This window comes from Saimiri boliviensis, chromosome 19 (genome assembly GCF_048565385.1).
Source record: "Saimiri boliviensis isolate mSaiBol1 chromosome 19, mSaiBol1.pri, whole genome shotgun sequence".
In the NCBI taxonomy this organism is placed as follows: Eukaryota; Metazoa; Chordata; class Mammalia; order Primates; family Cebidae; genus Saimiri; species Saimiri boliviensis.
In genome coordinates, this window is record NC_133467.1 from 25,138,366 (window position 1) to 25,165,141 (window position 26,776).

The 26,776-nt window shown below is 41.1% G+C and overlaps 1 protein-coding gene across 2 annotated transcripts in view; it reads right to left on the bottom strand.

The window, feature by feature from the left end:
- Nucleotides 1-2,452: 2,452 nt before the first annotated feature.
- The window catches only part of MPZL1 (myelin protein zero like 1), a 64,906-nt gene continuing 40,582 nt past the window's right edge, over nucleotides 2,453-26,776 (bottom strand). The window contains exons 3-6 of one of the 2 annotated variants that reach the window (XM_039459899.2): nucleotides 22,316-22,529; nucleotides 21,439-21,571; nucleotides 18,640-18,742; nucleotides 2,453-4,483 (exon numbers count right to left, since the gene is read on the bottom strand). In XM_039459899.2, coding sequence (XP_039315833.1) covers nucleotides 4,382-4,483; nucleotides 18,640-18,742; nucleotides 21,439-21,571; nucleotides 22,316-22,529 — 552 coding nt within the window. In that variant the 3' untranslated portion in view covers nucleotides 2,453-4,381. The remainder of the gene's footprint in view (nucleotides 4,484-18,639; nucleotides 18,743-21,438; nucleotides 21,572-22,315; nucleotides 22,530-26,776) is intronic. The other variant, XM_039459900.2, reaches the window with a different exon arrangement.

The window sequence follows — 26,776 nt, forward strand, 5'->3', positions numbered from 1 at the left end:
CATCATACAAGAGGGATGCTGTTCACATGTGAGGATTACTCCCAGGGGAGTTCCTGCCAGCTGTGACTCATCCTCTCCCACTCAAGAACGAATTAGGTTTTGCAAGCCCAAAGTTATGTAATCCATGGTAATTTATAATATTCTAAGTCACTGCAAAGCTTCAATGTTTTATTAGTAACACATTTTTTGTGACATAGTTTCTCAAATTAAGTCACCATATTGTCTTCCAGACTGAGGTTAAAGCTCTGACATCGCCTACCACCTCTACTACTACCGTCTCAAGTTCACCCCTAACGAGCTCCTAAGAGACTGGGAAAAAACTGCAACTGCATTTCAGGCTCATACCACATTTTTCTAAGGAAGCAGTTTGGTTCTCCCCTTTGGCATGAGAGGCCACAGGGCATAGTGGGTAGGACAGGCTTTGGATCACACAGTGGTCCCAGGCCCAGCCCCTCTTCTCTGTACCTTATTAGCTAAGTGGCCCTAGGCAGGCCATATACTGTTTCAGACAATTGAATTGAGATTAGTACAATTAGTATTAACTCACAGAAATAATAGAGCAAAAAATGCAAAGTGCCTGGCTCACACCAAGTATTTGGCAACTATTAGTTATTTCCATTCATGCCACCTGTCACCTCCACCCTGTGGCAAGCTCCTTGAGATTTTATCTTCTTTATTTTGTTTCCTTTTATGCACAGGGCTTGGCACTGAATCCTTCTCAGCCTAGGTTGCTGAATGGATGAATCCATCTATCCATCCATCCAGGCAACATGTATTGAGCAGTTGCTAAGTTCTAGGCACTGTTCCCCTTACTGCAGATGGAGCAGTGAACAAAACAGCAAGGTCCTGTCCTGGCTGCTTGGTGCTTATGTTCTGGTGGGGAAAACAGACAAGTAAGTGGGTAATGGGAGAGAGGGAGAAAAATAGAGCAGAATTGAGGGGGCTAGGGAGGCAGCGGGGAGGGTGTGTTGCTCTTTTATATGTATCACAGGAGGTTTCCCTGAGGAGGTAACATTTGAGCAGAGGTTTAAAGGAAGTCAGAGACCAAACCACAGGAGTATGTGCAGAAGGCACGCTTCAGGCCCAGGAAACAGCACGTGCAAAGGCCCAGAAGCAGGTGCACGGATGGCAGTTTTGAAGAAAAGAATGCTGGCGTAGCTGGAATGGTATGAGTGAAAGGCTTTTACCTCTTTTTCTATTCTGGTCAAAATCAGCACACAACACAATCCAGAAATTGAAAAAGATGTATTAAAATATTCATAAAAATACAACTGAAGATCAAAAAATAATAACGAGCTTGATGGTTTTTCCCTGGCTGATACATTTCCATTGAAAAACTAGATAGTTTGGAATTTCAATCTCTTAAGTAACACCTTTTGCATGCTCCCATACAGAATTAGCGCATAATTTTAAGAGGACTCGTTTTGCCAAGATGAAGACATGGGGTCAGGGGGCATATCTGCCCTTTGGGCAATGCTAGTTTGTTATCTACTGCCAGGCAAGGAGCGCTGAGGCACAGGAAAAGGAACCAAAAGGGCCGTAGGGGCGGGTGTGCAGGGCTTGGGAAGAGGCCCGTCTCAGTGTGAGCAGCTTCCTTCAGGAAACCCGTCCCGGCAGAGCACCATGCTGGCAGCTGCGCCTGGGGAGAAGGTCAGTGAGAGCTGGTGAGGATTCTCTGCCAGAATGCCAGGGCACTGACAGAGTTTGAGGTGTCTGGTTGGGCAGGAGGCCAAGACGTTGGGCTGGGGAAGGTGGTGGGGAGGGAAGAAAAGGCCTCCAGGTGTCATTCGAGTGAGTGGACCCAGAGCACCAGCTTCACCAGCATATGGTCCCGGCACCACAAGAAGTGAGGGCTCTTGCTCTCAGGGAGTTCAGAAATGTTTAGTTTATTCACAGGAACTGTTGAGAAAGAAGTTAAAAAACAAAGCCCCTTTCCTCTGTAAAAAAACGACTGTAAGGAAACATGACACAGGCCCATCTACAATGTGTGTCCTCTGTACCTCAAGCACAGACTTGGACAGCTATGCGGTTCTCACAGTGGCAAAGGCTCACCAGGGTCTCAGCTTGAAGGATGGTGACAATCTCAACACTCTTCCCCTCCTAACACACAAAAAAGGCCTTCCAAAGGCTCCTATAGATTTTAAAATAGATGCCCGAAAAGTTTGAGGATGCCAGGCAGAGTTGACCACTTTGTGGAAATGTCTAGCAGTATGTCGCTGTGTGTTACTCTCTTGGGCTGGGCCTGTGATTATGGAAGGCGGCAGAGCAGGCATATTTTTCTCCATTCCACACAGAACACAGAGCAGACGCTGCCCAGCTCCAGAAGATGTGTGTGGTGACAAAACCTGATCCCCACTGACTTACACAGATGTGGTATGTTAAGGTGGAGCATTACAGGAATAAAACAAAAATAGTTCCTCAAAACACAAAAGGCCTCAGGTGTGAGACAGAGTTCATTCTAAAGCTCATATGCCCTTTATCTTATCACCTTGTGCACACCCTGAAATCTCAATCCTGTTTTATTCCCTTTATGAATTCTCTTACAACTCAGCCTTCAAACATACCCAGAAGATAACAAGACGAGAAGAAAAAGTAGCAGCTCATAGTGGGGTCCAAGCTAGAGGGGAGGAAAAGTAACATTACCCCTTGCTGCCACTTACCCAAACACACTCTACAGACCAGCTAGACGCGATTCTTTCCATAACTGTGGGCTTTAGGACAATGTTAAAAGGGGGGAATTTTAAAAGAAAATGGGAGAAATGACAACATAAGTGTTTAATGATCTTTACCATGCTTTCCATTCCCAGTAGAAAGTAAAAACTCACAGATTCTAAGTGGGGTGGGGGTTAGTGAATGGGAGAAAACAAGTTTTAGGGAAGGGCAGCCAAACGGTCTAATCTAGGCTCTCGTTAACCTCAATAGTCTTTGAAGCACCATGAAGCTGTTATAAAGCCATGACTGATGCTTCATAAAGAAGGTGATTCTTTGGCGGGGCGCAGTGGCTCACATCTGTGATCCCAACACTTTGAAAGGCCGAGGCAGGTGGATCACCTGAGGTCAGGAGATTAAGACCAGACCAACATGGTGAAACCCCATCTCTACTAAAATACAAAAAATTAGCTGGGCATAGTGATGCCCGCCTGTAGTCCCAGCCACTCAGGAGGCTGAGGCAGGGGAATCACTTGAACCTGGGAGGTGGAGGTTGCAGTGAGCTGAGACTGCACCACTGCACTCCAGCTCCAGCCTGGTAACACAGCAAGACTGTCTCAAAAAAAAAAAAAAAAAAAGGTGATTCTTGCCAGGCACAGAGGTGCACCGATAGTTCCAGCTACTTGGGAGGCTGAGGAGGGAGAATCACTTGAGCCCAAGAGTTCAAGGCTAGTCTGGGCAACATAATGAGCCTCTACCTGAAAAAAAAAAAAAAAAAAAAAAAAAGTGAAAGAAGGTGATTCTCTAAAGAGTGAACTCTGGGATATTGCAGAGTGGCAATATAATGATCCCATTTCTGCCTACTTAGAAGGAAAGAAACTCCTCTCCTTTAGCTGTATGGGGACTGTTATTTCAAGCTGAAAAGACATCAGCAAAGAATAAAACCAATACCTTTTACTCTCCACATTACAGTAGTTCTCAAGCAAAGCTTGGATTTTCTATTTAATCAGTATTGATCTAAAGGTAACCAGAATAAAGTAACCTTTGGCATTTATCCTTTGCTAATCTTGCTATTATGAATCCACAAATTGAAACAACACATTTCAAGGGTGCAATTTAGTCTATACAACATGTAAGGCTAACAATTGCTCCATATTTTAGTGAGAAAAACATCAACAAAAACTTCTCAAATTGTTTTCAAGTGGCATAGCCAACAGGTATTTTTCAAAAGCTGCAAACAAATAAACGGTGCTGACACTGTGTTAAAGGCCAACCAGGATATGTGTCCATCATAGCATCGCCATCCTCCAACTACAGTAAAGGCTACGACTGATTAAGCCCTTAGATTAAAAGGCCATGTCTACTGGAAATACTACAGGATCTGCCACTGTCTCCATTAAGGCAAATCATTTCTAAATGATAGTGATAAGAATGTTTCTGAAATCTCCCAAGTGTAAATGACCTGAAAATAAAGTACAAAAACAGCAAGACAATAGGTACATATGTAGAATCATACCATCTTTTCATCATGCAACACTGGCTCCTCACATCAGGAAGATTAAATAGAGTATTTATACATATCCTTTGTACACATCTTTGTCTCCCTCTGTGAGTATACATGTACTTGTCCTTGCCTGGGTCTCCAAGGCTACATGTGGTAATGGGCTACATTTTCTGCACCAGAGTCCAGTTTGGTTTTGTTTCTTGCTGAGGATATGTTCTAGGTCTTCTCTTAATTTTTCCGGATATCTGCATACACCACAGACTCTGACTTGTTAATCTTGTCACTGTGATGTCCGCCGGAATGGTCTAACTGCGCATATATGACTGGGCCCTGGAAAAGGGAAGCAGAAAGATTAGAGGTTTGAAAAAGCTGGTGGTTCCTTCAGCTACAGGCCTAGAAGCAGTGATTAACGTGATCTCATCAGGGTTCCAAAGCAAAGAGTTCCCTCTTTTGAATGTCTTCAGGAAGACTTCTTTTTTTTTTTTTTTTTTGAGACGGAGTTTCGCTCTTGTTACCCTGGCTGGAGTGCAATGGCGCGATCTCGGCTCACCGCAACCTCCGCCTCCTGGGTTCAGGCAATTCTCCTGACTCAGCCTCCTGAGTAGCTGGGATTACAGGCACGCACCACCATGCCCAGCTAATTTTTGGTATTTTTAGTAGAGACGGGGTTTCACCATGTTGACCAGGATGGTCTCGATCTCTTGACCTTGTGATCCACCCGCCTCCTCGGCCTCCCAAAGTGCTGGGATTACAGGCTTGAGCCACCGCGCCCGGCCAGGAAGACTTCTTATGGATAACATGTCCAGGACTGACTTTGAAAGAAGATTGGGCATATGTTGACAGTAGTTAAAGTGGGAACATGGGGCTTTGTTACATTATTCTTTCAAACATTTTTGACATTTGAAAATTTCTATAATAATATTCTTTCTTAGGAATATTGCTTATCTTAATAACTATCACAGAATTCCTCAACTCTTACAATTGGGGTCAGAGTCTTAAGGACTAAGATGGGAACTTCCACCCATCTGAGACCCACAGAAATCATGAAGTTCAGAATAATCAATCCATGCAAGAAACCAACATATTTGGTGCCACCCAAAGATACACTCAATTTGATCCAGTCACATTATACAAATAGGTATAGTTTCAAACAAATAGTTTAAAAATATTTCAAATATTCTTCAATACAACTATTTATAGCATAATTCTTTTAGTCTGAGCCTATTGTGACAAATACAAATATTGCTTCCTTGATTTTTTTTTTTTTTTTGAGACGGAGTTTCGCTCTTGTTACCCAGGCTGCAGTGCAATGGCACGATCTCGGCTCACCGCAACCTCCGCCTCCTGGGTTCAAGCAATTCTCCTGCCTCAGCCTCCTGAGTAGCTGGGATTACGGGCACATGCCACCATGCCCAGCTAATTTTTTTCTATTTTTAGTAGAGACGGGGTTTCGCCATGTTCACCAGGATGGTCTCGATCTCTTGACCTCGTGATCCACCCGCCTCGGCCTCCCAAAGTGCTGGGATTACAGGCTTGAGCCACCGCGCCCGGCCTGCTTCCTTGATTTCTAATATCAGATAACTGTCCTTCCTGTTTTAAAATAAAAATAAAAAGAAAAAGCAAAAAGCCACAATCTACACAGATGTAAAGAAAAACCATCTAATGGAGTAAAGTAGAACCTCTTCTTAGCCTCAGCAGTAAGGAAGAGGTTACAATTCCAGGGAATTTTCAGGGTCCCATCCAGGAGAGCAAGGGAAAGCTGGGTGGCCTGGGGGCAGAGCGTATTCCCTAACTCTTGGGGGAAGAGGTCAGAGAGGTGGCTGCACTTCGGACTCTCAGTCCAGACTCTAAAATTGTAAACAACAACAAAACAGCCCTGGTTTTAAAAGAAAAATTTAATATTACGCAATGTCAACTTTTCTCCCAATCTAGGGGTACTCCCTTGAGAAGTCTAATAACGTGCTTAAGCTTTCACCTTTGAAGTCATAAGCTCAGTAGCCAAAAGCACATGGTTTAAAATAAACACACTTATCCCCATCCAGGAGCCCTAACAACCTGTGTCCTTAGTATGTAACCTGGGGTTCTGTGGAGTTCAGGTACTCCAATGTCTACGGAAGGGACAGGCCCAGTTGTAAGAGCATCTAAAAGCAGAGTTAGAAAACACTACAGGCCAGGCACGGTGGCTCACACCTGTAATCCCAGCACTTTGGGAGGCTGAGATGGGCGGATCTCCAGATGTTGGGAGTTCAATACCAGCCTGACCAACATGAATAAACCCCATCTCTACTAGAAATACAAAACATTAGCTGGGCGAGATGGTACATGCCTATAATCTCAGTTACTCGGGAGGCTAAGGCAGGAGCTTAAACCTCAGAGGCAGAGGAGGTTGTGGTGAGCTGAGATTGCACCATTGCACTCCATCATGGGCAGTAAGAGCGAAACTACATCTCAGAAAAAAAAAAAGAAAATAACACTGGACAACTAGATCCATTTGAATGTTGGCAGATCTATAGTCTGAATTATGATGTCATCTTTGTTGAATCTTAGAGAAGAACGTTGGTCATGTGGCTCTGGGCATATTTGTGAATTTCTAAGCATAAGTTTCTTCATCTCTAAAATGGTACTACTAATAATATCTATATTTTTGTTTTTTGTTATGAAAATAAACTAAGATGAAACCTATAACTTAGGCAGTGTCTTACAGATAGTACTTAATACATGTTAGTTATTATTATGAACATTTTGTTACACAAACACACTTTAAAATGCACTAAGGTAACTGATCAGGTAAACTAAACAGTCAAACTCTGTGTGTGTATCTTTAATCTACAATGCCTGTCATGGGTAATATTAACATATCACCAGTTAATTATCATACAGAGACCCTATATATTCATTTCAGAAAGCTGCAAGTTAAATGCTAACTCCACCAGAAAACAAAAGGAAGTTAAAAAGACTATTTCCTACGAGGAACAGAATGAAAACTAACTGTTCCCTGGTAACATCTATTTCCAAGAATAGGACAGTCTTTGCAACACTGAATCATATAAATTCTTAGATAATAAAACCCCATATCATAATTCCTAAAAATTCACTAAGAGTTATAGAATATGTTCATGGGAGGAGTTTACAACGTGTGACTGATTGCACAAATGGCTACGAACTCTTTCCTTCACTGCATCTTACTCTTTGTAATACTCTTACATAATGCTGTAGGTCCTTCCATCAAGAGTAGAAATCTATTTCTCTACCCCTTGAATCTGGGTTGATCTTGTGACCAGCTTTTACTAACGGAATGAGGCAGAAGTGATGCTGTACACCTCCCACAGCCAGACTTCAACAGACCTTGCCGCTTCCACTCCCTTGATACTGGGACCAAAATTGCCACCATTACCATGTGAAGAAGCCCAAGTTAGCCAGGGCTAACAGTCCAGCTGTCCTCTGTATACCTGGCCAACAGCCTGCCATTAGTTAGACTGTAAGTGAAACTACTGTAGACTGTCCAGCTACCAGTCAACCTTCTAGCCAACTGCAGATGCACAAGTTAGTCAGCAGAGATCACCTGAACTCACCCAGACCAGAATCTGCTCAACCAAACCACAGAATGGGGAGCCAAATAAATGGTGGCTGTTTTAAGCCACTGTATTTTGGGATAGTTTGTTATGTGGCAGTAGATAACTGATACACCATGTAAGTGGAAAAGAATGAAAATAAAGTAAAGAGAAAAAACAACACAGAATTCTCTCTTAATTGGTCAGTAAACGTTAAAATATCAATAAGGTCTTTAATGTGAGACAGTATTGTCTTTCATGACAAGAGAATACAACTATCTGGTGAAAGCATATGGAAAAACATTGAAGAAATCCCTTTCTGTTGATGGATTTGGTATTCTTCAAACTATTTACTACTGCCTGATGTTATCCTCATTCTTCTTCTCTCTTAGAATATAATAAAGTCTTTAGTCAGGGACTTTGTTAATTTCCTAGAACTTGGCAGAATGTAGGTGCTAGACGAAGGGATGGATGAAATAAAGGATGCAGAGAAATTGCAGATGTAGGTTGGGACTGGGGTTTGCTGACAGATCTAGCTCGATCTAGAACACCTCTATGAAGTCTAATTCTGAGTGCTATTTAGAGGTGGAAGGAGCCCTGAGTCTCTATGGAATATGCCTCAGCACCTTGATTTTGAGGGCTAATGAGGCTGCTCAGGACTTCAAGAGGTTCCACTGAACCAGGATCAACTTGGAAATGGCCCACCATTGCTAAGATGTTTACTTTTGAGTATGCAAGAATAAAGAAGGAAAACAACAATGAAACCTACATTAACCTAGCTGTCTTAACTCCACCTCTTGGCACTCACCCTCCCCACCTTCCACTTCGTTTATTTATTTATTTTTGCTTTTACACAAAGAATTACAACAATTAAGTGAAAAATTGGTCTGAATATATGTTTTGTTTTTTTTTTTTTTGAGATGGAGTTTTGCTCCTGTTACCCAGGCTGGAGTGCAATGGCGCAATCTCGGCTCACCGCAACCTCCGCCTCCTGGGTTCAGGCAATCCTCCTGCCTCAGCCTCCTGAGTAGCTGGGATTACAGGCACGTGCCACCATGCCCAGCTAATTTTTTTCTATTTTTAGTAGAGACGGGGTTTCACCATGTTGACCAGGATGGTCTCGATCTCTTGACCTCGTGATCCACCCGCCTCAGCCTCCCAAAGTGCTGGGATTACAGGCTTGAGCCACTGCGCCCGGCCTGAATATATGTTTTCAACTACTTTCTACATGAATAGGCCTTAGCTATTGGAAATGTTTCAATTAATACGTTGCTTAATATAGGTTTATTATTTTAGTTACAACTAGAGATAAAATTACCACTGAATTTTACCTGTACCAAAATTATTTATTACAGTAAAAAACCATATTGGTGAAGGTGGGGGAAGAAGGTTCAAGAAGAAAAGGGTTCTGGAATAGCAAAGAGACCTGCTTCTAATTACCAATTAAAGTCATTATCTTGTGTCCTGTAGTACACCTTTCGTAGTCTCTGTAGCTGAAAGCCCTGTGTGATTTGATTCTGGTCCTTCAGGTACTAGAGGAATCTTCCCACCATTCTAGCATGAATCGCTAAGACAGAACATCTGCTTTTACCTTGTGCTCACTGACTGTTGACAGAATACCTTTAGTAGTATTTATTTCACTGCTTTTAAAGTCAAATATAAATATGAAACACAGCTATGTATTATGACTTTCTTTGAGATAAATGAGAAAAACACCGATTATCACAGTGACGGTAAAATGAATTGAATAGACAGGATAAAATATACACGTTCCTTAGAACCAAACAGATCTGGCTTAGCTACTAACTACTGACCTTGAGCAAGTGACTCACCTAACTAAGCCTCTCATATATAAAATAGGGACAACAAAAGAACTTACCCTGGAGGACTGTTGTGAGGACTAATGGGAAAATGCACATAATTACTTCTTGAAACATTACCCTATCTATGCACTATAGTTGACAAATACATAAATATTCCATTCAATCACTGTTTTCCAACATAATCCAAAAACCCACCTTTTGCATACAAAGCAGCAATGATTTCCAGAAAAGGATCTAGAAAACCAAATATTCAGGGCCAGCATGGTGACTCACGCCTGTAATCCCAGCACTTTGGGAGGCCGAGGCGGGTGGATCATGAGGTCAAGAGATCAAAACCAACTTGGCCAACATGGTGAAACCCCATCTCTACTAAAAATACAAAAATTAGCTGGGCGTGGTAGCATAAGCCTGTAGTCCCAGCTACCTAGGAGGCTGAGGCAGGAGAATCATTTGAACCCCGTAGGTGGAGGTTGCAGTGAGCCAAGATCGTGCCATTGTACTCCAGCCTGGGTGACAAGAGCAAAACTCCATCTCAAAAAAAAGAAAGAAAGAAAAGAAGAAAACCAACTATTCATCAAATACATATACAAAAATTACTCTACACCAATCTCATCCAAACTAAGCTTCACAAAGAAAAAATTTTTACTTATCTTTTCCCCAGTGCCTTAACACTCTAAACTCTAAGTAGTGCCTACCTAACACCTTCCCAACCCAGCCTTCCACTCCACTTTGCTGGAAGACCTCTAATTTGGTTCTGGTCTTTACTCTCCCTTTGCTAAATAGATGACCCCACCTTCCTCTGCCCTAGGAGTGAATCAGAATGGCATCAGCTTCTAAGCCACAATGCTTGAAGCTACAACAATCAGCAGTGCCTCAAAATGCTGAAGAAAAATGATTTCCAACCTGGAATCCTACCCAACCAGAATAGCAACCAAGTTTGAGGGAGGAGAATAAAGACAATTTTAAAGGTGTTAAAAAGGTATTAATTATGTCACAGTTTTACAGGTCACAAGTCTGAAGTGTATTTCACTGGGCTAAGATCAAGGTGTCAGTAGGACTGCGTGCCTTCCATAGGCTCTAGGAGAGAACCTGTCTCCCTGCCTTTTCCAGCTTCTGGAAGCTGCCTGTATTCCTTGGCTGTGACCTCTTCATCTTTAAAGTCAGCAGTATAGCATCTTCCAGTCTCTCTCCGATGCTCACCCTTCTGCCTCCCTCTTCTAAGGACCTTTCTGGTTACAGTGGAGCCACCCAGATAATCCAGGAAAATCTCCCCATCTCAAGGCAATTTAATCACATCTGCCAAGTCCTTTTTGATATGTAAGGTAACATATCCTACAGAATCCAGAGATTAGAATATGAACCTCTTTGTAGGGCCATTATACAGTCTACCATGCAAGGTCTCAAAATTTTTACCTCTTGTGCATTTTTTCTCACTTGGTTGGTAGAATCCAAGGCACAAGCAGAAGAAATAGAAATCTTCTCATAAGTAAAATTTTTTTTTTTTTTTGAGACAGTCTTGGTCTGCTGCCCAGGCTGGAGTACAGTGGATTGATCTCAGCTCACTGCAGCCTCTGCCTCCCGGGTTCAAGATATTCTCCTGCCTCAGCCTCCTAAGTAGCTGTGATTACAGGTGCCTGCCACCGCGCCAGACTAATTTTTGTATTTTTAGTAAAAACGAGGTTTCACCATGTTGGCCAGGCTGTTCTCAAACTTCTGACCTCATGATCCACCACACCCGGCTGACAAAATGTATTTCAAATGAAGATTCAATCAATCTGTACAAAGTGCCACGAACGTAAGTACAGTCTTCAAATTATAAAACACTCATGAGGTGAGAAAATGACTACCATTAGCAAAAAATATATAAACAAAAACTATAGTCAGATCAGTAAAGACTGGAATTATCAGTTTTGAGGTATAAGAATATTTAATATGCTTAAATAAATAAGTTAGGTGAAAATATAATGCAGTTATAAGGAACTATCAAAATTAGCCAGGTATATTTTAAAAAGAACCAAATAGGTACGGTAGTTTATGCCTATAATCCCAGCACTTTGGGAGGCCAAGATGGGTGGATCAGGAGTTCAAGACCAGCATGGCCAACATGGTGAAACCTTGTCTCTACTAAAAACACAAAAATGAGCTGGGAGAAGTGGTGGGTGCCTATAATCCTAGCTACTTGGGAGCCTGAGGCAGGAAAACCACTTGAACCCAGGAGGCAGATGTTGCAGTGAGCTGAGATCACTCCACTGCACTCTAGCCTGGGCGAGAGAGTGAGACTCTGTCTCCAAAAAAAATAAATAAATAAATAAATAACATTTCTAGAAAATAAACTTATAATATGAAATTGCAATTTAAAAATGTTTAAAAGAGGCTGCACAGTAGACTAGACACAGCTAAAGAAAGAATTTGTGAAAGAGGACAGATGAAGAAATTATGCAGAAAATGGCAGAAAGACAATACGATGAAAGATATGCAAGAGACTTAGAGCATAGAGAAGGTCTAATATACATATAATCAAAGTTCCATAAAAAGATAAATAGATAAAATGCAGAAAGGAAAAATTCAAAGAGATTGTGACTGGTAATTTTTTTAGAGTTTATTAAAGACATCAACCTTAAGACTCAGGAGGTACAATGAAATTACAAGCAGATGCAATAACAGATAATCCATAATTAAACAGTATATAAAATGCAGAACACCAAAGGCATAAAGAAGATCTGAAAAGCAACCAGAGAGAAGAGACAGATTACCTACAGGGAAACAATGGGAATGTCAGCTGATTTTTCCACTACTCTTCTCTTTATTATTTCTTTCTTTCTTTTTTTTTTTTTTTTTGAGACGGAGTTTTCGCTCTTGTTACCCAGGCTGGAGTGCAATGGCGCGATCTCGGCTCACCGCAACCTCCGCCTCCTGGGTTCAGGCAATTCTCCTGCCTCAGCCTCCTGAGTAGCTGGGATTACAGGCACACGCCACCATGCCCAGCTAATTTTTTGTATTTTTAGTAGAGATGGGGTTTCACCATGTTGACCAGGATGGTCTCAATCTCTTGACCTCGTGATCCACCCGCCTCGGCCTCCCAAAGTGCTGGGATTACAGGCTTGAGCCACCGCGCCCGGCTTCTCTTTATTATTTCTATCTGTTTATGCTGGGTTTAATTTTCTTTTCTTTTTCAGGTTTCTTTAGACAGAAGCCTAGATCATCAATACGGATGGACTCTTGGGTTGCTTCTATATTTGAGCTATTGTGAATAACACTGCTATGAACATGTATGTATAAATATCTCTTTAGGACTCTGCTTTCAATTCCATCCTTGTATTAATACTTTTAACCTATCTGGATCTTTATATTTAAAGTGGTTTATTGTGGACAGCATATAATTGGTTCTTCCTTTTCTATCCAATTTGTCTACCTGCACCTTTTAATGGAGTGTTCAGCCCATTTATAGAAATGCAATCTTAAGTCTAGTTGAGTTAAATTCTACCACTTCATTATTTGTGTTCTATTTGCTCCATCTACCCTTTGCTCATTTTCCTCTCCTCTCCTGATCACTTTTGGATTAAGTGAGTATTTTAAAAATGATTACATTAAAGTTTCTTGTTGAAACCTCCAATTATGATTGTAAATATGTCAATTTTTCCCTCCAATTCTCTCAGTTTTACTTCACTTATTTTCAAGCTCTATTATTAGAAGTATAAACATTTAAGATTATGTCTTCTTTAGGAGTAGATCATTTTATCATCATAAAAAGTCCCTCTTTATCCCTGGTTCTATTCCTTCTTCTGAAGCCAACCTTTGTATTATTACCATCCAGATTTACCATTATCCATGTTGTAGCATATGTCAGAATCTCATTCTTATCAGTTATTACCATTTGGAGATACAGCTTTTTAGCTGTATCTCTTTTATTTTTTCAGTGTTTGCTCTAGAGTTTGCAATATATATCTTTAACTTACCACAGTCCATCTTTAAATTACCATTTCATAGATAAGGACCTTACAACAGTATTCTTCCATCCTCCCACCCTGTGGGTCAAGATGGCTAGGGGCAGACCTGTGTTACTTATAGTTAAATAATTACAAGCTTGCTTTGCTTTTTATACACTGAGATTTGTGCCATGGATCAAATGTTGAACTAAAGAAAACTCCAAACTATCGTACAGTAAAATACAAATTGTTTAAGGTCTGTAAAAGCAGAAATCAAGTGGAAACAGGAGGCCTATAGTGAAGACCATCTGAGAGTGCTTTAAAACTGCGGAACGCTGCGGTGTGGTTCCAAGGCAGCCAAGACTGCTTTGGTCCCACAATCTCTTCCCAGCATAGGGTCTGCATGAAGGTCTCGTAAAGAGGCCTTGTACAAGAACTCTGGGAAGGAATGCAACCTCTGCTCACAAGACTCGGGAGGGTCTTACAGATGGGAGCTTGCAGGTCCGAAAAGCCTTTCAGGGCCGAGATAACTGAAACCCAACGCCACAGGCTCTGCCTACGTTCTCAGAATATGGAGTAATTCTGATTGCTCTGTGTCCACAATGCTTGGGAGATAAAAGCCCCTTGATGCATTGTGTGTGGTCAGACCTTAAGGCGCCTTATCAGCTGTGCCTCTTTCCAGATGAACCTTGATAAACAATGGGTGGTAAAACTCAAGTGTTCTAAGTTAGCATTTCTTAGAAGAACCGCATTTGCCTCCCCTCCCCACAGCCGGCAAGATTAACAAGATAATGCACCTAATAAAAGCATGTGGAGCCCAGAGCTCAGTGCCAAGTTCACCCCAAGCCAGAGTGCCCCCGGGACCCATACTGTTAAATTCTACTCTTCTTTTCTCACTCCCTCCTCACCACGGGGACTGGGGCAATTCTCGTGCCTCAGCCTCCTGAGTAGCTGGGATTACAGCTTGCCCCCACACCCGGCTAATTTTTGTATTTTTAGTAGAGACAGGGTTTTACCATGTTGGCCATGCTGGTCTTGAACTCCTGACCTCAAGTGATCTGCCTGCCTCAGCCTCCCAAGGTGCTGGAATTACAGGCGTGAGCCACTGAATCTGGCCAAAGATATTTTTTTAAAAATAAAAAGTATTTTATATTTTTCACTTATTTGCCATTTTCAGTGCTCTTCATTCTCCTGTATAGATCTAAATTTCTGTCTGGCGTCACTTTCCTTCTGCTTGAAAAACTCTGACATTTGACACAGCATGTCTGCTGGTGATAAATACCTGTATTTTAAAAAAAGAAGAAGGCCGGGCGCGGTGGCTCAAGCCTGTAATCCTAGCACTTTGGGAGGCTGAGGTGGGTGGATCCCCTGAGGTCAGGAGTTCAAGACCAGCCACGCCATCATGGAGAAACCCCATCTTAAAAAAAAAAAAAGATAAAAAAAGAAGAAGAAAATAGGAGAAATGTCAAAAAGTATTTATATTTATATTTAAAAGATATATTTGATAGGCAAAAAATTCTAAGTTGATCATTTTTTCTTCAGCAATTTAAAACTGCTGGTTCCATCATCACTAGCCTCACAGTTTCTGACGAGAAGTCTGTCACTCCTGTTAGGTCTCCATATGCAAGCCTGGAGCCTGAAAGTCAAGTCCTGCTTGCCTCGGCTCAAGTCTTCCACCGCCTGCCTGCACTGGCCATTGTCCCTAATCACCCAGTGGAGCTTCCCACAAGCCCTTCACCCAACCCTGCCATCTTAACTGTTCTTATGAAAATGTAAATACCTCTCACCCAACCCTGCCATCTTAACTGTTCTTATGATAATGTAAATACCTCTCACCCAATCTTGCCATTTTAACTGGATTTGTATACTCCTTGCCCCTATCCCCCACCTCTGTAACTAAACTTACTCTGCAATACCCCCACCCCCAAAAAAACTACCCAAACCTATAAAACCAACTCCTATCCTACTGCCCTTTGCTAATGCCCTTTTCGGCCTTAGCCCACCTGCACCCAGGTGAATAAACAGCCATGCTGCTCACACAAAGCCTGTTTGGAAGGTCTCTTCATTCAAAGTGAACGTTTTTTTTAACAATTCCTACCTTTGCTCCTCCATGCCTTCTGGGTTTTTTTTCCTGAACATTTACAATTTTCTCTTTATCAGTGGTCTTTAGCAATTTAATCACAATGTGCCTTAGTGTGTGGTTTTTTGCTTCTTCTACTTAGGGTTTGTTGAACTTCTTGGATTTGGGGATTTATGTTCTTCATTAAATTTATGAAAAACATTTGCTATTCATTCGTTTTTTGTTTTTTGTGTTTTGTGTTTTTTTTTAGATGGAATCCTGCTAATTCACCCAGGCTAGAGTGAAGTGGTGCAATCTTGGCTCACTGCAACCTCTGCACCCCAGGTTCAAGCAATTCTGCTGCCTCAGCCTCCCAAGTAGCTAGGATTACAGGTGCCCAATGCCATGCCCAGCTAATTTTTGTATTTTTGGTACAGATGGGGTCTTGCCATGTTGGCCAGGCTGGGTTCGACCTCCTGACATCAGGTGATCCATTCGCCTCGGCCTCCCAAAGTGCTAGGATTACAAGTGTGTATCACCGTGCCCAGTAATTTTCATCTGTGTGTTTATGTTTTCCATTAAATTTATTAAAATGTTCACTATTTCTTTATATATTTTTTCTTTCTCTTTTTCTTCTCAGACTCTAATTAGATTGCTCGATATATTATCCAAGCATATTATATATTTTATATATATATATATATATATATTATATATTCAGTGGCTCACTGAAGGTCTGTTCACTCTCACCCCACCGTCTGTCTTTCTCTTTGTGCTTCATTTTGGATGGTTTCTATTGCTAGGTCTTCAAGTTAATTGACCTTTTCTTTTGCAGTGTCTAATCTTGTTAATACCATCCAATTGTTTTTCACGTCCAGAAGTTCCATTTTGGTCTGTTTTAGATACCTATTTCTTTCCTCTTAATGTTCAAGCTTTCCTTTACATCTTTAAGTTTACTAATAAGATACATAATACTCACTTTAAGGTCTTTGTTTACGAATCCCATCATCTGTCAGTTCTGGATTTGTTTCTACTGACTGATTTTTTAATTTTTTTATTATTTTTATTTACTTATTTCCTCCCTCCCTCTCCCCTGCTCTTCCTTCCTTCTTTTATTCCTTCTTTCTTTCCATTTATTTGACATAGGGTCTCACCATATTTGCCCAGGCTGGTCTTACACTCTTGGGCTCAAGCAATCTTTCCACTTTAGGCTCTCTAGCCGTTGGGACTACAGGTACATACCACTATTATCTGGCTTACGTGTTTTATTTTTTGGTTTCTTTTTATGCCTGTTAGTTTTTGACTGGTGCCAGACATTGTAAATTTTACACTGTCGGGTGCTGAATTTTGCTGCAGTATAGAGTGCTGGATTTTGCTGTAAAATGCAACTAAGTTACTCTTGGATTAGTTTGATTCTTTAAAGCCTTCCTTTTAAGTTTTGTTATGGTGGGTCCATAGCATCCTTTATTCTGGTGCTAATTTAGCCTATTTAGGTATGACCATTTTGAGAACCCCAACCAATACCTTGTATATTATAAGTCTCTCTACACTGGTTCTTAACACAAACTAGTCCCAGATCGGTGTGAGCTCCAGGTATTATACAACCTACCACATTTCAGGTAGTTCTTCCCTTGGTTTCAGCGAGTTTTCTCCTATGTGTATACAACTCTGTAATCTGACAAAAACTCGAGGGGACCCTGCTACAGATTTCTGAAGTGCCCGTGCTCATCCCAGCACATTTTATTGTTTCTTCTTTGGTACTCAGCCTTATAAATCCTAGCCCCCTTGACCTCCCCAAATTCTGATTTCTGCCACCTCAATTCAGTGAGACAGCTGGGCTCGGTTTCCATGTTCCCTACCTATACTGCAGTGTGGAAACTGCTTCAAGCCAGTACACCGAGGCAATAATACGGCTCACATTGACTGCTTCCTTTCTCTCGGGGATCATAGTGTTGCATCATCTGTCTTCCACTGTCTTGAAAACCAGTTTCTTTTTTCTAGTTTGTTTTCAGCAAAAAAGCAACTTCCATAGTGCTTCAAGGGTATTAGAAAAATGTTCCAAGTCTTGCTTAGATGCTATGCCTATGTGTAACTTTCATGTCTTCATTCCCAATCCTACCTATTCCCGTTCACAACCCAAATTAGTAGACTGAGGTATCTGATGTATATTACATAATCTCAGAGAGAGACAGACAGACAGAATAGGACAAGTAATGAGCCTGATGCTGTGGTAGAGAACATGCTATCTAGACATCTGGGTTGTAGCCCCAGTTCTGTCACTAACTGGGTATGTACTTTTAGTAATTTAACATTACAGTGTAGTTTCCCTACTACATATAATAACTATGGAATAAGACTATAGGTACCTTTCCCACAAAACAATGTTACTCTTTTTATTTCCTCTGAAATCCATTCCCACCAGCTAACCCTTTTTTAAGACAAAGCTATAACTGGTCAAATTCTTTAGCATGTTTTCTACCCCAGAAGAATCAAACTGAACTAAGCGACGGAATTTTTGCCATGCCACAGTCATAATTAAAATAGTATAGCCAAAACACGCAAAGCTAGATTATACGCTAACTTCCAAATAAAACTTGTTTCTCTTCTGTACTTTCTACAAGTAGACACCAAAACCATTCCTTATTCAAGATAAATGCTTATTTTCCATTTCTTTTCTAAAGAATCCATAGAAAAGAATTTTTCTTTTATTATCGATACTAAGAATATCAACTTTTCCCTGCTAATTTCTTAGCTTACAGAGTACCTCAATATAGAAAGAATCTTGTTCACTAGATTCATTTCCTTGGGCAATTAAAGAAGAATCTTTTATTGACAAAGCCATTTCCTAATTCTGCTTGGGGCAAAGAAGCCACATTGTTAGTAAACGATTGGTGGTTTTATGGAAATCTTTACTCAAGCAGATTCTTCACCACATATTTTCCTATGGACTTCCTAGACCAGCCCTTTAATTCCTCACTCCCACCCTTTCTCTTTCTCTCTGTCTCTGCCTGTCTGTCTGTCTCTGTCTCTCTCTCATAGCTTCAGTATTCTTTTCCACACCCAGGAAGTGATAGAGCACAAAGCTGTAGGGAACAGTGCAGTGGGCAGAATTGCAATCAGCCATTACCTGGTGAGATCCAGAAGGCAGACTCTTTACAAGACCCTTGGTGTCAGAGGGGGACTTCCGAGGAGCCTGCTTAACTGGTGACAAACTCTCTGATGTACTGCAGCTGATAAATTGGCAATTTGAAGAACAAATTAAAAAATAAAATAAATAGAAACAAAAATATAGAAATGCAAGTGACACCAAGATGAAGCAACAGATGTATAAAAACTAAAGACAACAAAACAATGGGTATCAAAACAATCACATATTTTAAAACTATTTTCTATCCCTGACACTCACTCATTCTTCTAAGTCAATGAACACATCACTGGGGAGGCACAGAAACAAATGTGGTACAACCTCTTCAACCCAGTTTACAAAAATCATATTGAGACTCTGGTTACAATACACATTTATCCTTTTGCTGTTTGTCTTTTCCCCCTGCCCTCAACCCTCCTTTGGGATAAAGGTTTAAGGGAACAAGCTCTATGGTACCTTTTAATAGCTTAATGGCAATTTACTTTTGTTATAATCAAAGGCAAACTTCTTCTGAATGCATGTTTTCAATTACAGATATATATATCCGGGCAAATCTTGATTTATCTTGTTCCCTTCATATTTTTATTCCCTACCAATAACACAGTCAAATCCCCTCAAAAACACAGGAAGTCATGAATGAGACACTAAGGAATCCCATGTCACACAGGCTGAACCTTTTCAGGGGGACAGGAGTCTTTAACAATAAGCACTATCTCGTAAACAAATCTGGGAAAGTGAATGCCAGGAAGTAAGCAAGCGGAGGTACAGTATAAGGATTTCTCCATGAGATGTGTCATCAGTACAGCTTAAAGCCTTATGATATATACTTTTTAAAACTTAGGAGTTTGGGGAGAATCACATTTAAAGTGTCATTACTAAGACCAAAGCATACCATGCATTTGGCAAACTGTTCCTGCTCTGAAATGGGAGGCTATAAGCTCTGAACAAAAATGGCTTAATTATTCTAACACATAATCAGTCAGGATCTTAATTATTGATAACAAAATACATGTATGAAAAAAGAAAACTAATGCACACACACACACACACACACAATAGCATTTTACACGAAGAGCACATATATTCAGATATGCATAAAACCTCTATGTAACTTGACAACCCAATTTCATCCAGGAGGTATGCTTAACATGTTTCCAGTACAAACATGTGACATATTCATGGACAAATCATAACAGCTGTTGGGTTAGCTCAGAGCTAGCTGGTTAGTCATCAACAAGGGAGAGGGACTGAATACGTACACAGGAATATTAACGGCAACGGGCAATGTGATTAGTTACCATGTGTCTAGTGGGAGTGGAAGAGGAGACCCAGCCCTGTTAAAGTCCCAATGTGTCTTCTATGTCAGCTTTTCTTAAGAAGTGGAAGATAAGCAGGATCTGATCCCAGCACACCAAGGTAGAAAAGGTAGGGAAGGAGGAAAAAAAACCAAAGTAAGAACAGCAGCATTCATGATGCCATGCAGGAGTCTAAGGACCTCTTTTCTGCGCCTCATTAAGCCCAAAGCAAGAACTACAAACACCGGCATATCACCACTCTGGATTAGTCTCATGTTGAAAACCAAAACCAACAGTCCAGCTATATTTAATCATAAAACACTCACCATGCAAGGGGGCAGATATAGTCAGCAGAACAGAAGCATTCCAAGCAAGTAATATCTGAATTTGAACACTCAAACTTGTTAAAACACAGCACTCCTAAAAACTCTAGATCAGAAAAGCCCATAGATAGAGGTTTCCACCATCCACCAGCGGAAGAGTTCAGGACATGCAATCCTTTCACGTCACTCCCTTCAGGATGGTTAAAGTTAGATCTGTGTATCTGCAACACTGCTCATGCTACATCAACTTGAATCCAGCCTTCGCTCCAGTCTTACCACGTGAGTTCTACATAGCTTATATGGGTTAGCTTTCCAGCTGGAGTGGGGAAAAGAGAAGGTCCTTTAATTAGACACACACCCTATGCTCAAACCTGTTCCTTTTGAGAAGCCATAAACTAAAAGGAAGTCTATGTTTCTTTATTGCTGATATATTTTGTTAACTCTTATTATCCCATTTTGGGCGAATCTAGCTAAGAATGATCAAAGCAATAAAGCTACTTAAGTTTGGAGGGGGTAGGGGAATTACAAAAAGGAAAAGCCCTGCATCATCATCACATTGGGCTGGGGGAGGTAGTTTACTAAAATCACTTCTTTTTCTTCTCTCTTTCTTTCTCTTCTTCTTCTTCTTCTTTTTGTTTTAAAGAGACAGGGTCTTGCTATGTTGCCTAGGCTGGATTCAAACTCCTGGGCTCAAGCAATCCTTCTGCCTCAGCCTGAGTAGCTGGGACTACAGGTGCATGCCACTACCTCCAGCTCAGAACTTCTTAATTACGGTTTAATATTTACCCAACTGGAAAGAACCACCTTGTGAGTTTATTACCAAGAAATTGAAATTAAATTATTAAATTACATAAGTGATGTCTTAAGAATATTAATTGCATAGTGGATAGTACTGAAATACAGAGCAGACTGCTGAGCAACTCATCTCACCAAACCTAAGAACAAAACTGGAACAGAGAGATTAGAATAATCTTTCACATATAATAGCAGGCCCACTGATTTCTGCTTGCCCATGTTAGAACACCTCCTAAGAAGACTGCCTGATTCTGACATGAAAGAAAACAGTAGTTAATTCTTCAAAATGCTTTTTTTCATTAAATACAAGTTTTTATAAACCCTGATTCCCTCCCTCCACCCCTGCCCTAGAAAACAGTGTTTCTTACCTAGTGTAATCCCGTTTAGAGTTTTTCCTTCTATAGAGGACAGCCAGAATCATGCTGATGAGCAGAATGAGACCTACGACCACAGCAGTAACTATGCCCACCACTACCCAAACTGGAAACACAGGCAAACTCTCTAGAGAGAAAGAACAAAATGGTTTTAAGGTACATTGCTACAGAGAGAAACATGGATTTTTATTAAATTAACAAGCAAGTATCTTCCTTTAGCAGTCACCATACCCTCTCTTATTATCCAAATTATGAGATCCTACTATGTATCCTATTACTATCTAGTTCATGACACATGAATATTTGATGAGAAAGAATGAAATATGGAACTAAGCATTTCTATACCCACAATCCCTCTAAAGTGCTCTAAAGAAAAACTGGAGGTGTGAATTTACCTCGATCTACTCTCCAACAAAGCAGGCTTTGTCTCAAAAATGGGACACCAGAACCTGCATTTCCTGTTCTTTCTCAAAATCAAAAAGAATAAATAACTATGCTGTTGTTGAAAATGTCAGCTTTCTCCTGGAGAATATAAAACAGTACTAATCTCCTTCTTTCCACTGCCCATCACATCCAAACATAATGGATTTGGTCTTTCTTCTAATTAAAACTGAACAATTAATATTCCTGAAATTAGACCAACGGCTCCAGACAGTAGGTATAAAAATGGAGAAACCTACTACTCTGGGTCAGAATGAGCGACAGTTCCCCAACTCTGTTTGGTAGAGCCACAGGTTCATGGCAACAGGGAGCACAACTGTATGGCAAAAATCCTCCCTCCAAACCCACCTTGAAATGACACTCCTGTCCTCCAACTGAACATGAGATAAAGGAGACTCCATTATTACTGCGAAAATACCCACGGAAATACCTTTTTCTACGACATAGAGCCTAATGTGTCCAGGCTGGGCAACGATGTCAGGAGGGTTTTTGACATCACAGATATAGGTGCCATTGTGTATAAACTGCATATTTTCTATGTAGATTGATGCATCTTTCTTGTCAAGGTCTCCAGCCCAGTTGGTTCTGTCTTTAAATGGTGGATAATTCCCAGGGTACGCGTTCCCTTGGGAGTAGTGGAAAAACTGCAATTAGAAAAAAGGAACAAATGAACTATTCTCAAAGGCAGAATTCCTAAACTCTGTAATGTACATGCTATGAAAGGTTCTTTTAAAGACTTCATACTGAAAGAAATGTAATTGCACATTACAAATCACAAGTTATGGAATCTAAGCCAGACAGAAGTTTAGAGATCTTGGGGCTCAACTCTGCCAGGTTTTAATGGAAGAATAAGACTCATATACCACCCCTAATCCTCTCAATATTTCACTGACATAATTATTACCACCCATAATTTTATAAAAGACAAAATGGAGACATAGAGAAGTCATTTTCCCAAGGTCCCAATGATAGTAAGCTGGGGACCCAGAGTAAAATTTAGGCCCATCTGAGTCTTCAAAGCCAATGCTCTTCCAGTAACACTGTGATTGAGCCCAGTGATTCCCAAGGCTTCAGAAAGCTTAGTGTTCACTTAGCTTACCACTAAGATACACAGAGGCACAAAGGAAAGGAATCTTACATACCACAGATCAGTTAATCTGTGGGTTTCTCCCGCTTCCTTCCGGTTTGCTATGGAAAAGTCATGGGTGTGTGAAAGGAACAAAGCCCAGATAACACAAGATACTCTTTCTGGCTTTTTAAAGTTCAGCCTTTCGACTCTTTCTCTTTCCACTCCTCACTTTCTCCTCAGTCCTGCTTTCAGCAAAGGAACTGTTTTCTCAACGTAAACCTTGTCAAACTCAGCACCCTGGAAGCAAGTTAATGCCCAGTGGGAGGAGATCTATCCTCACACTCAGCTCTAATCCAAGCAGCTATCCTGGAGGCCTGATGTGTTTGTTCTGGTTCTGGACGGGGTGATGCTGGGGCTGAGGGTAGAAAGCAGTTTCATTAGCAATTCCTACAGAACATTTTCAGAACCCTTTGAGCACGCTGAAAACCCCAGTGCAGACTCATCCATTCCCATGATTTAATAATCATCTAGATTTTCTTACTCCTAAATCTCTCTCTCCATTGATCATATCCCTTAAGCTCTAGACTCCTTGCCCAATTGCCTACTCACTTTACTACCTGGCTGCCCTTCTCCCCCAAACTTGTCACCTTTTCCTACAAACTTCGTCTTCCTGTCTTCATGTATCCTGTCTTCACTGATGGCTACTGTTGCTTTCCTATACCATAAATCTTGGAGTAATCCTTGATGCTCTTTCTTCCCATCCAATTAATCCCCCAATATTGCCAATCTGTCTCATGAGTTTCTCTTGGTTCTCTCTTCTCTCTATTCGGTTCCCTCTGACAATATCTGCTTTTATGCTTTCATCGTCTTGGACTATGGCCTCTTAACTGGTATGGCTAACTCATCATCCTCCACAATGCCTAAATGATCATTGATAAAGAATAAATGTTATTAACATTTATAAAAATATTTGCCCTGTATTTCATATGACTTAAATACTTGTTAAGAACCATGAAGGGTCTGAGATTTTACCCTACTTGCAAGCTAACAAAGTTAGTTGGCCACAGGTTCATAGATGCTGACAGAAGACACGGACTCCTGTGAAATCTTCACTCCCATTAAGAAGACTCATAAACAAATGTGTTTGTTCCCCTTGACCCTCAAGTCCCACAGTGATGACAGGGAGGGGCTTACATGGATGTTGTACAAGCAGAGGCACTGCATCACAGCTGAGGAATCCCAAGTTCAGGGAACACAAGTCTCTTACAGGGGGCAGAAGACATGTCTGACTTTAGCCCTGAAGGGAGACACTGCCTTTATATACTAAAGAGTAAACAAATCTGTCCTCTGCTCCAGAGGGAACATCATCTCTGTCTTCCAAGGCTAGTTACTGCATGAAAAAAGTCCAGAACAAAGGCAGCCAGTGCCTTTGCTAGCAAGGTGTGCAAAAACATGAAAGACCATGGAAAACTGTCTCTCAACAACTCTCTAACCCTCGTAACCACCCTACAAGGTGAGATTCACCTACCTGATATTTCACAAATAGGAAACGCGAGGCTCAGGAAGCCTTGGTGACTTTCCAAAAGTCACAGGTTTTAGAGATGGACTTCAAATCCAGCTTTGATTTCAACGCTTATACTATTTCCAATGTTTGATGTCTCTTATGTGAGATCATCTCTTATCTGTTCTAAGTCCTTCACTCTTTCTTCTTCACCAGAAAATGAACCATAAACTCTCAGTTTTGCAAACGAATCCTTCTATCATCTGGTCTCTGCCTTCCCATCCCACATGTCCACACATTCCCTGCCCTGCATTTCTGAACCAGCGAGGATGAGCTACACGATGCTGTTTCCCACCGCTTGGTCCAAGACAGCTCCATCATTGACTGGGGGCCGTTTGAATGCAAGGGATAAGTTGTATTTATCTCTCCTTAGCATTTAGCACATAGCAGGAACTACATAGTTTGCTGAACCAAACTGAGGAATAATGCCTTGGTCAAACCAGTGAGAGATGAAAATAAAATAGTGAAAAATTGACAGAAAAGACTAGAAATCATTATCAATCAATATTTTTAAAGTACGAGCCATGGTGCTAAAGCTGTAAGGAACACTAATGATGTGAGACAGGCATGTCCTCTGAAAACACCTATATTCAGGATAAAGAAGAGGAAAATTGTTATATTAAGGGATCTGTATTATAGGAGTGGCCCAGATAAGGGTAGTGAGTTTTAAGGGCTAAAAGGTTTTTTTTTTTTTTTTTAATTAAAAAAAAAAAGAGGTCTCATGGAGGAGTCAGAAGGTAAAGATGGGGTACAGCTTAAATGGCAAGTGTTCAGAAGTAGGAAAACAAAGCACAAAGCATTTTTACTACACTGGAAATGACTCTATAAGAGAACAGAAGTGAGGCTAAAGAGGTAGGCTGAGCCAAAGTGTAATGAGTTTTTAATTCTAGACAAGTGTTGTCAGCAACAGGGATGTAGGTTTCTGACAAACTGCAGTGGCAAGGTGAAACTGTTCTAAGACTACGTACCTGCTGGCATATAAGGGTTGGCTTGAAAGATAAAAAAACAGAAGCAGAAGAACAGCAAGGGGCTACTGCACAAGACCAGATACACAGTTAACGTTGCTGAATAGAGAGCAGAGATGCAGGAAGGCTGACAAAAAGCTAGACACCAGAAACAAAGTAGGAAGAACCAGCAAGGTTCTTATTTCTTGGGGACAGAGGGATGTGGTAGGGGATAGGGACGGGAAGGACAGAAAACACAAAACAAAGCAAAAATGATCACAAAACTAATGTCTAGAAGAAAACAACTACCCTAAAAAAATAAGCAGAAAAGAGAAACACAGGGAAGAAAAAATGAGTTCAGTTTCAGACACATGGATCCCAAGGCCATGGGCCAGAAAAGCCATCTATGTATATTATGGCTTTTGAATACAGTGGGTTTGAATATACTTGTCCTGTAAAATCTATGAAAACAAAAAGCAACCCACTCATCTTATTAAATGTGTCCCCGACATTTTGGAATTAAAAGATCCTATGTTGCCGGGCGCAGTGGCTCAATCCTGTAATCCCAGCACTTTGAGAGGCTGAGGCGGGTGGATCACGAGGCCAAGAGATCGAGACCATCCTGGTCAACATGGTGAAACCCTGTCTCTTCTAAAAATACTAAAAATTAGCTGGGCATGGTAGCACGTGCCTGTAATCCCAGCTACTCAGGAGGCTGAGGCAGGAGAATTGCTTGAACTCAGGAGGCAGAGGTTGCGGTGAGCCGAGATCGCGCCATTGCACTCCAGCCTGGGTAACAAGAGTGAAACTCCACCTCAAAAAAAAATAAATAAATAAATAATAAAAGATTCTATGTCAATAACTGAACATGCCGGGATTAACTGCAATCAGACTCGTAAGGATAAATTGATTAGCTAAAAATATTAATCAGAAATATAGCATGTTCTTTTTTTTTTTTTTTTGAGACGGAGTTTTGCTCTTGTTACCCAGGCTGGAGTGCAATGGCGTGATCTTGGCTCACCGCAACCTCCGCCTCCCGGGTTCCGGCAATTCTCCTGCCTCAGCCTCCTGAGTAGCTGGGATTACAGGCACGTGCCACCATGCCCAGCTAATTTTTTGTATTTTTAGTAGAGACGGGGTCTCACCATGTTGACCAGGATGGTCTCAATCTCTCGACCTCGTGATCCACCTGCCTTGGCCTCCCAAAGTGCTGGGATTACGGGCTTGAGCCACCGCGCCCAGCCGCATGTTCTTAATATTAAATCATGAGTTACGTAAACCTCCATGGATCCACATCACAAGAATGCTTCCAGCATA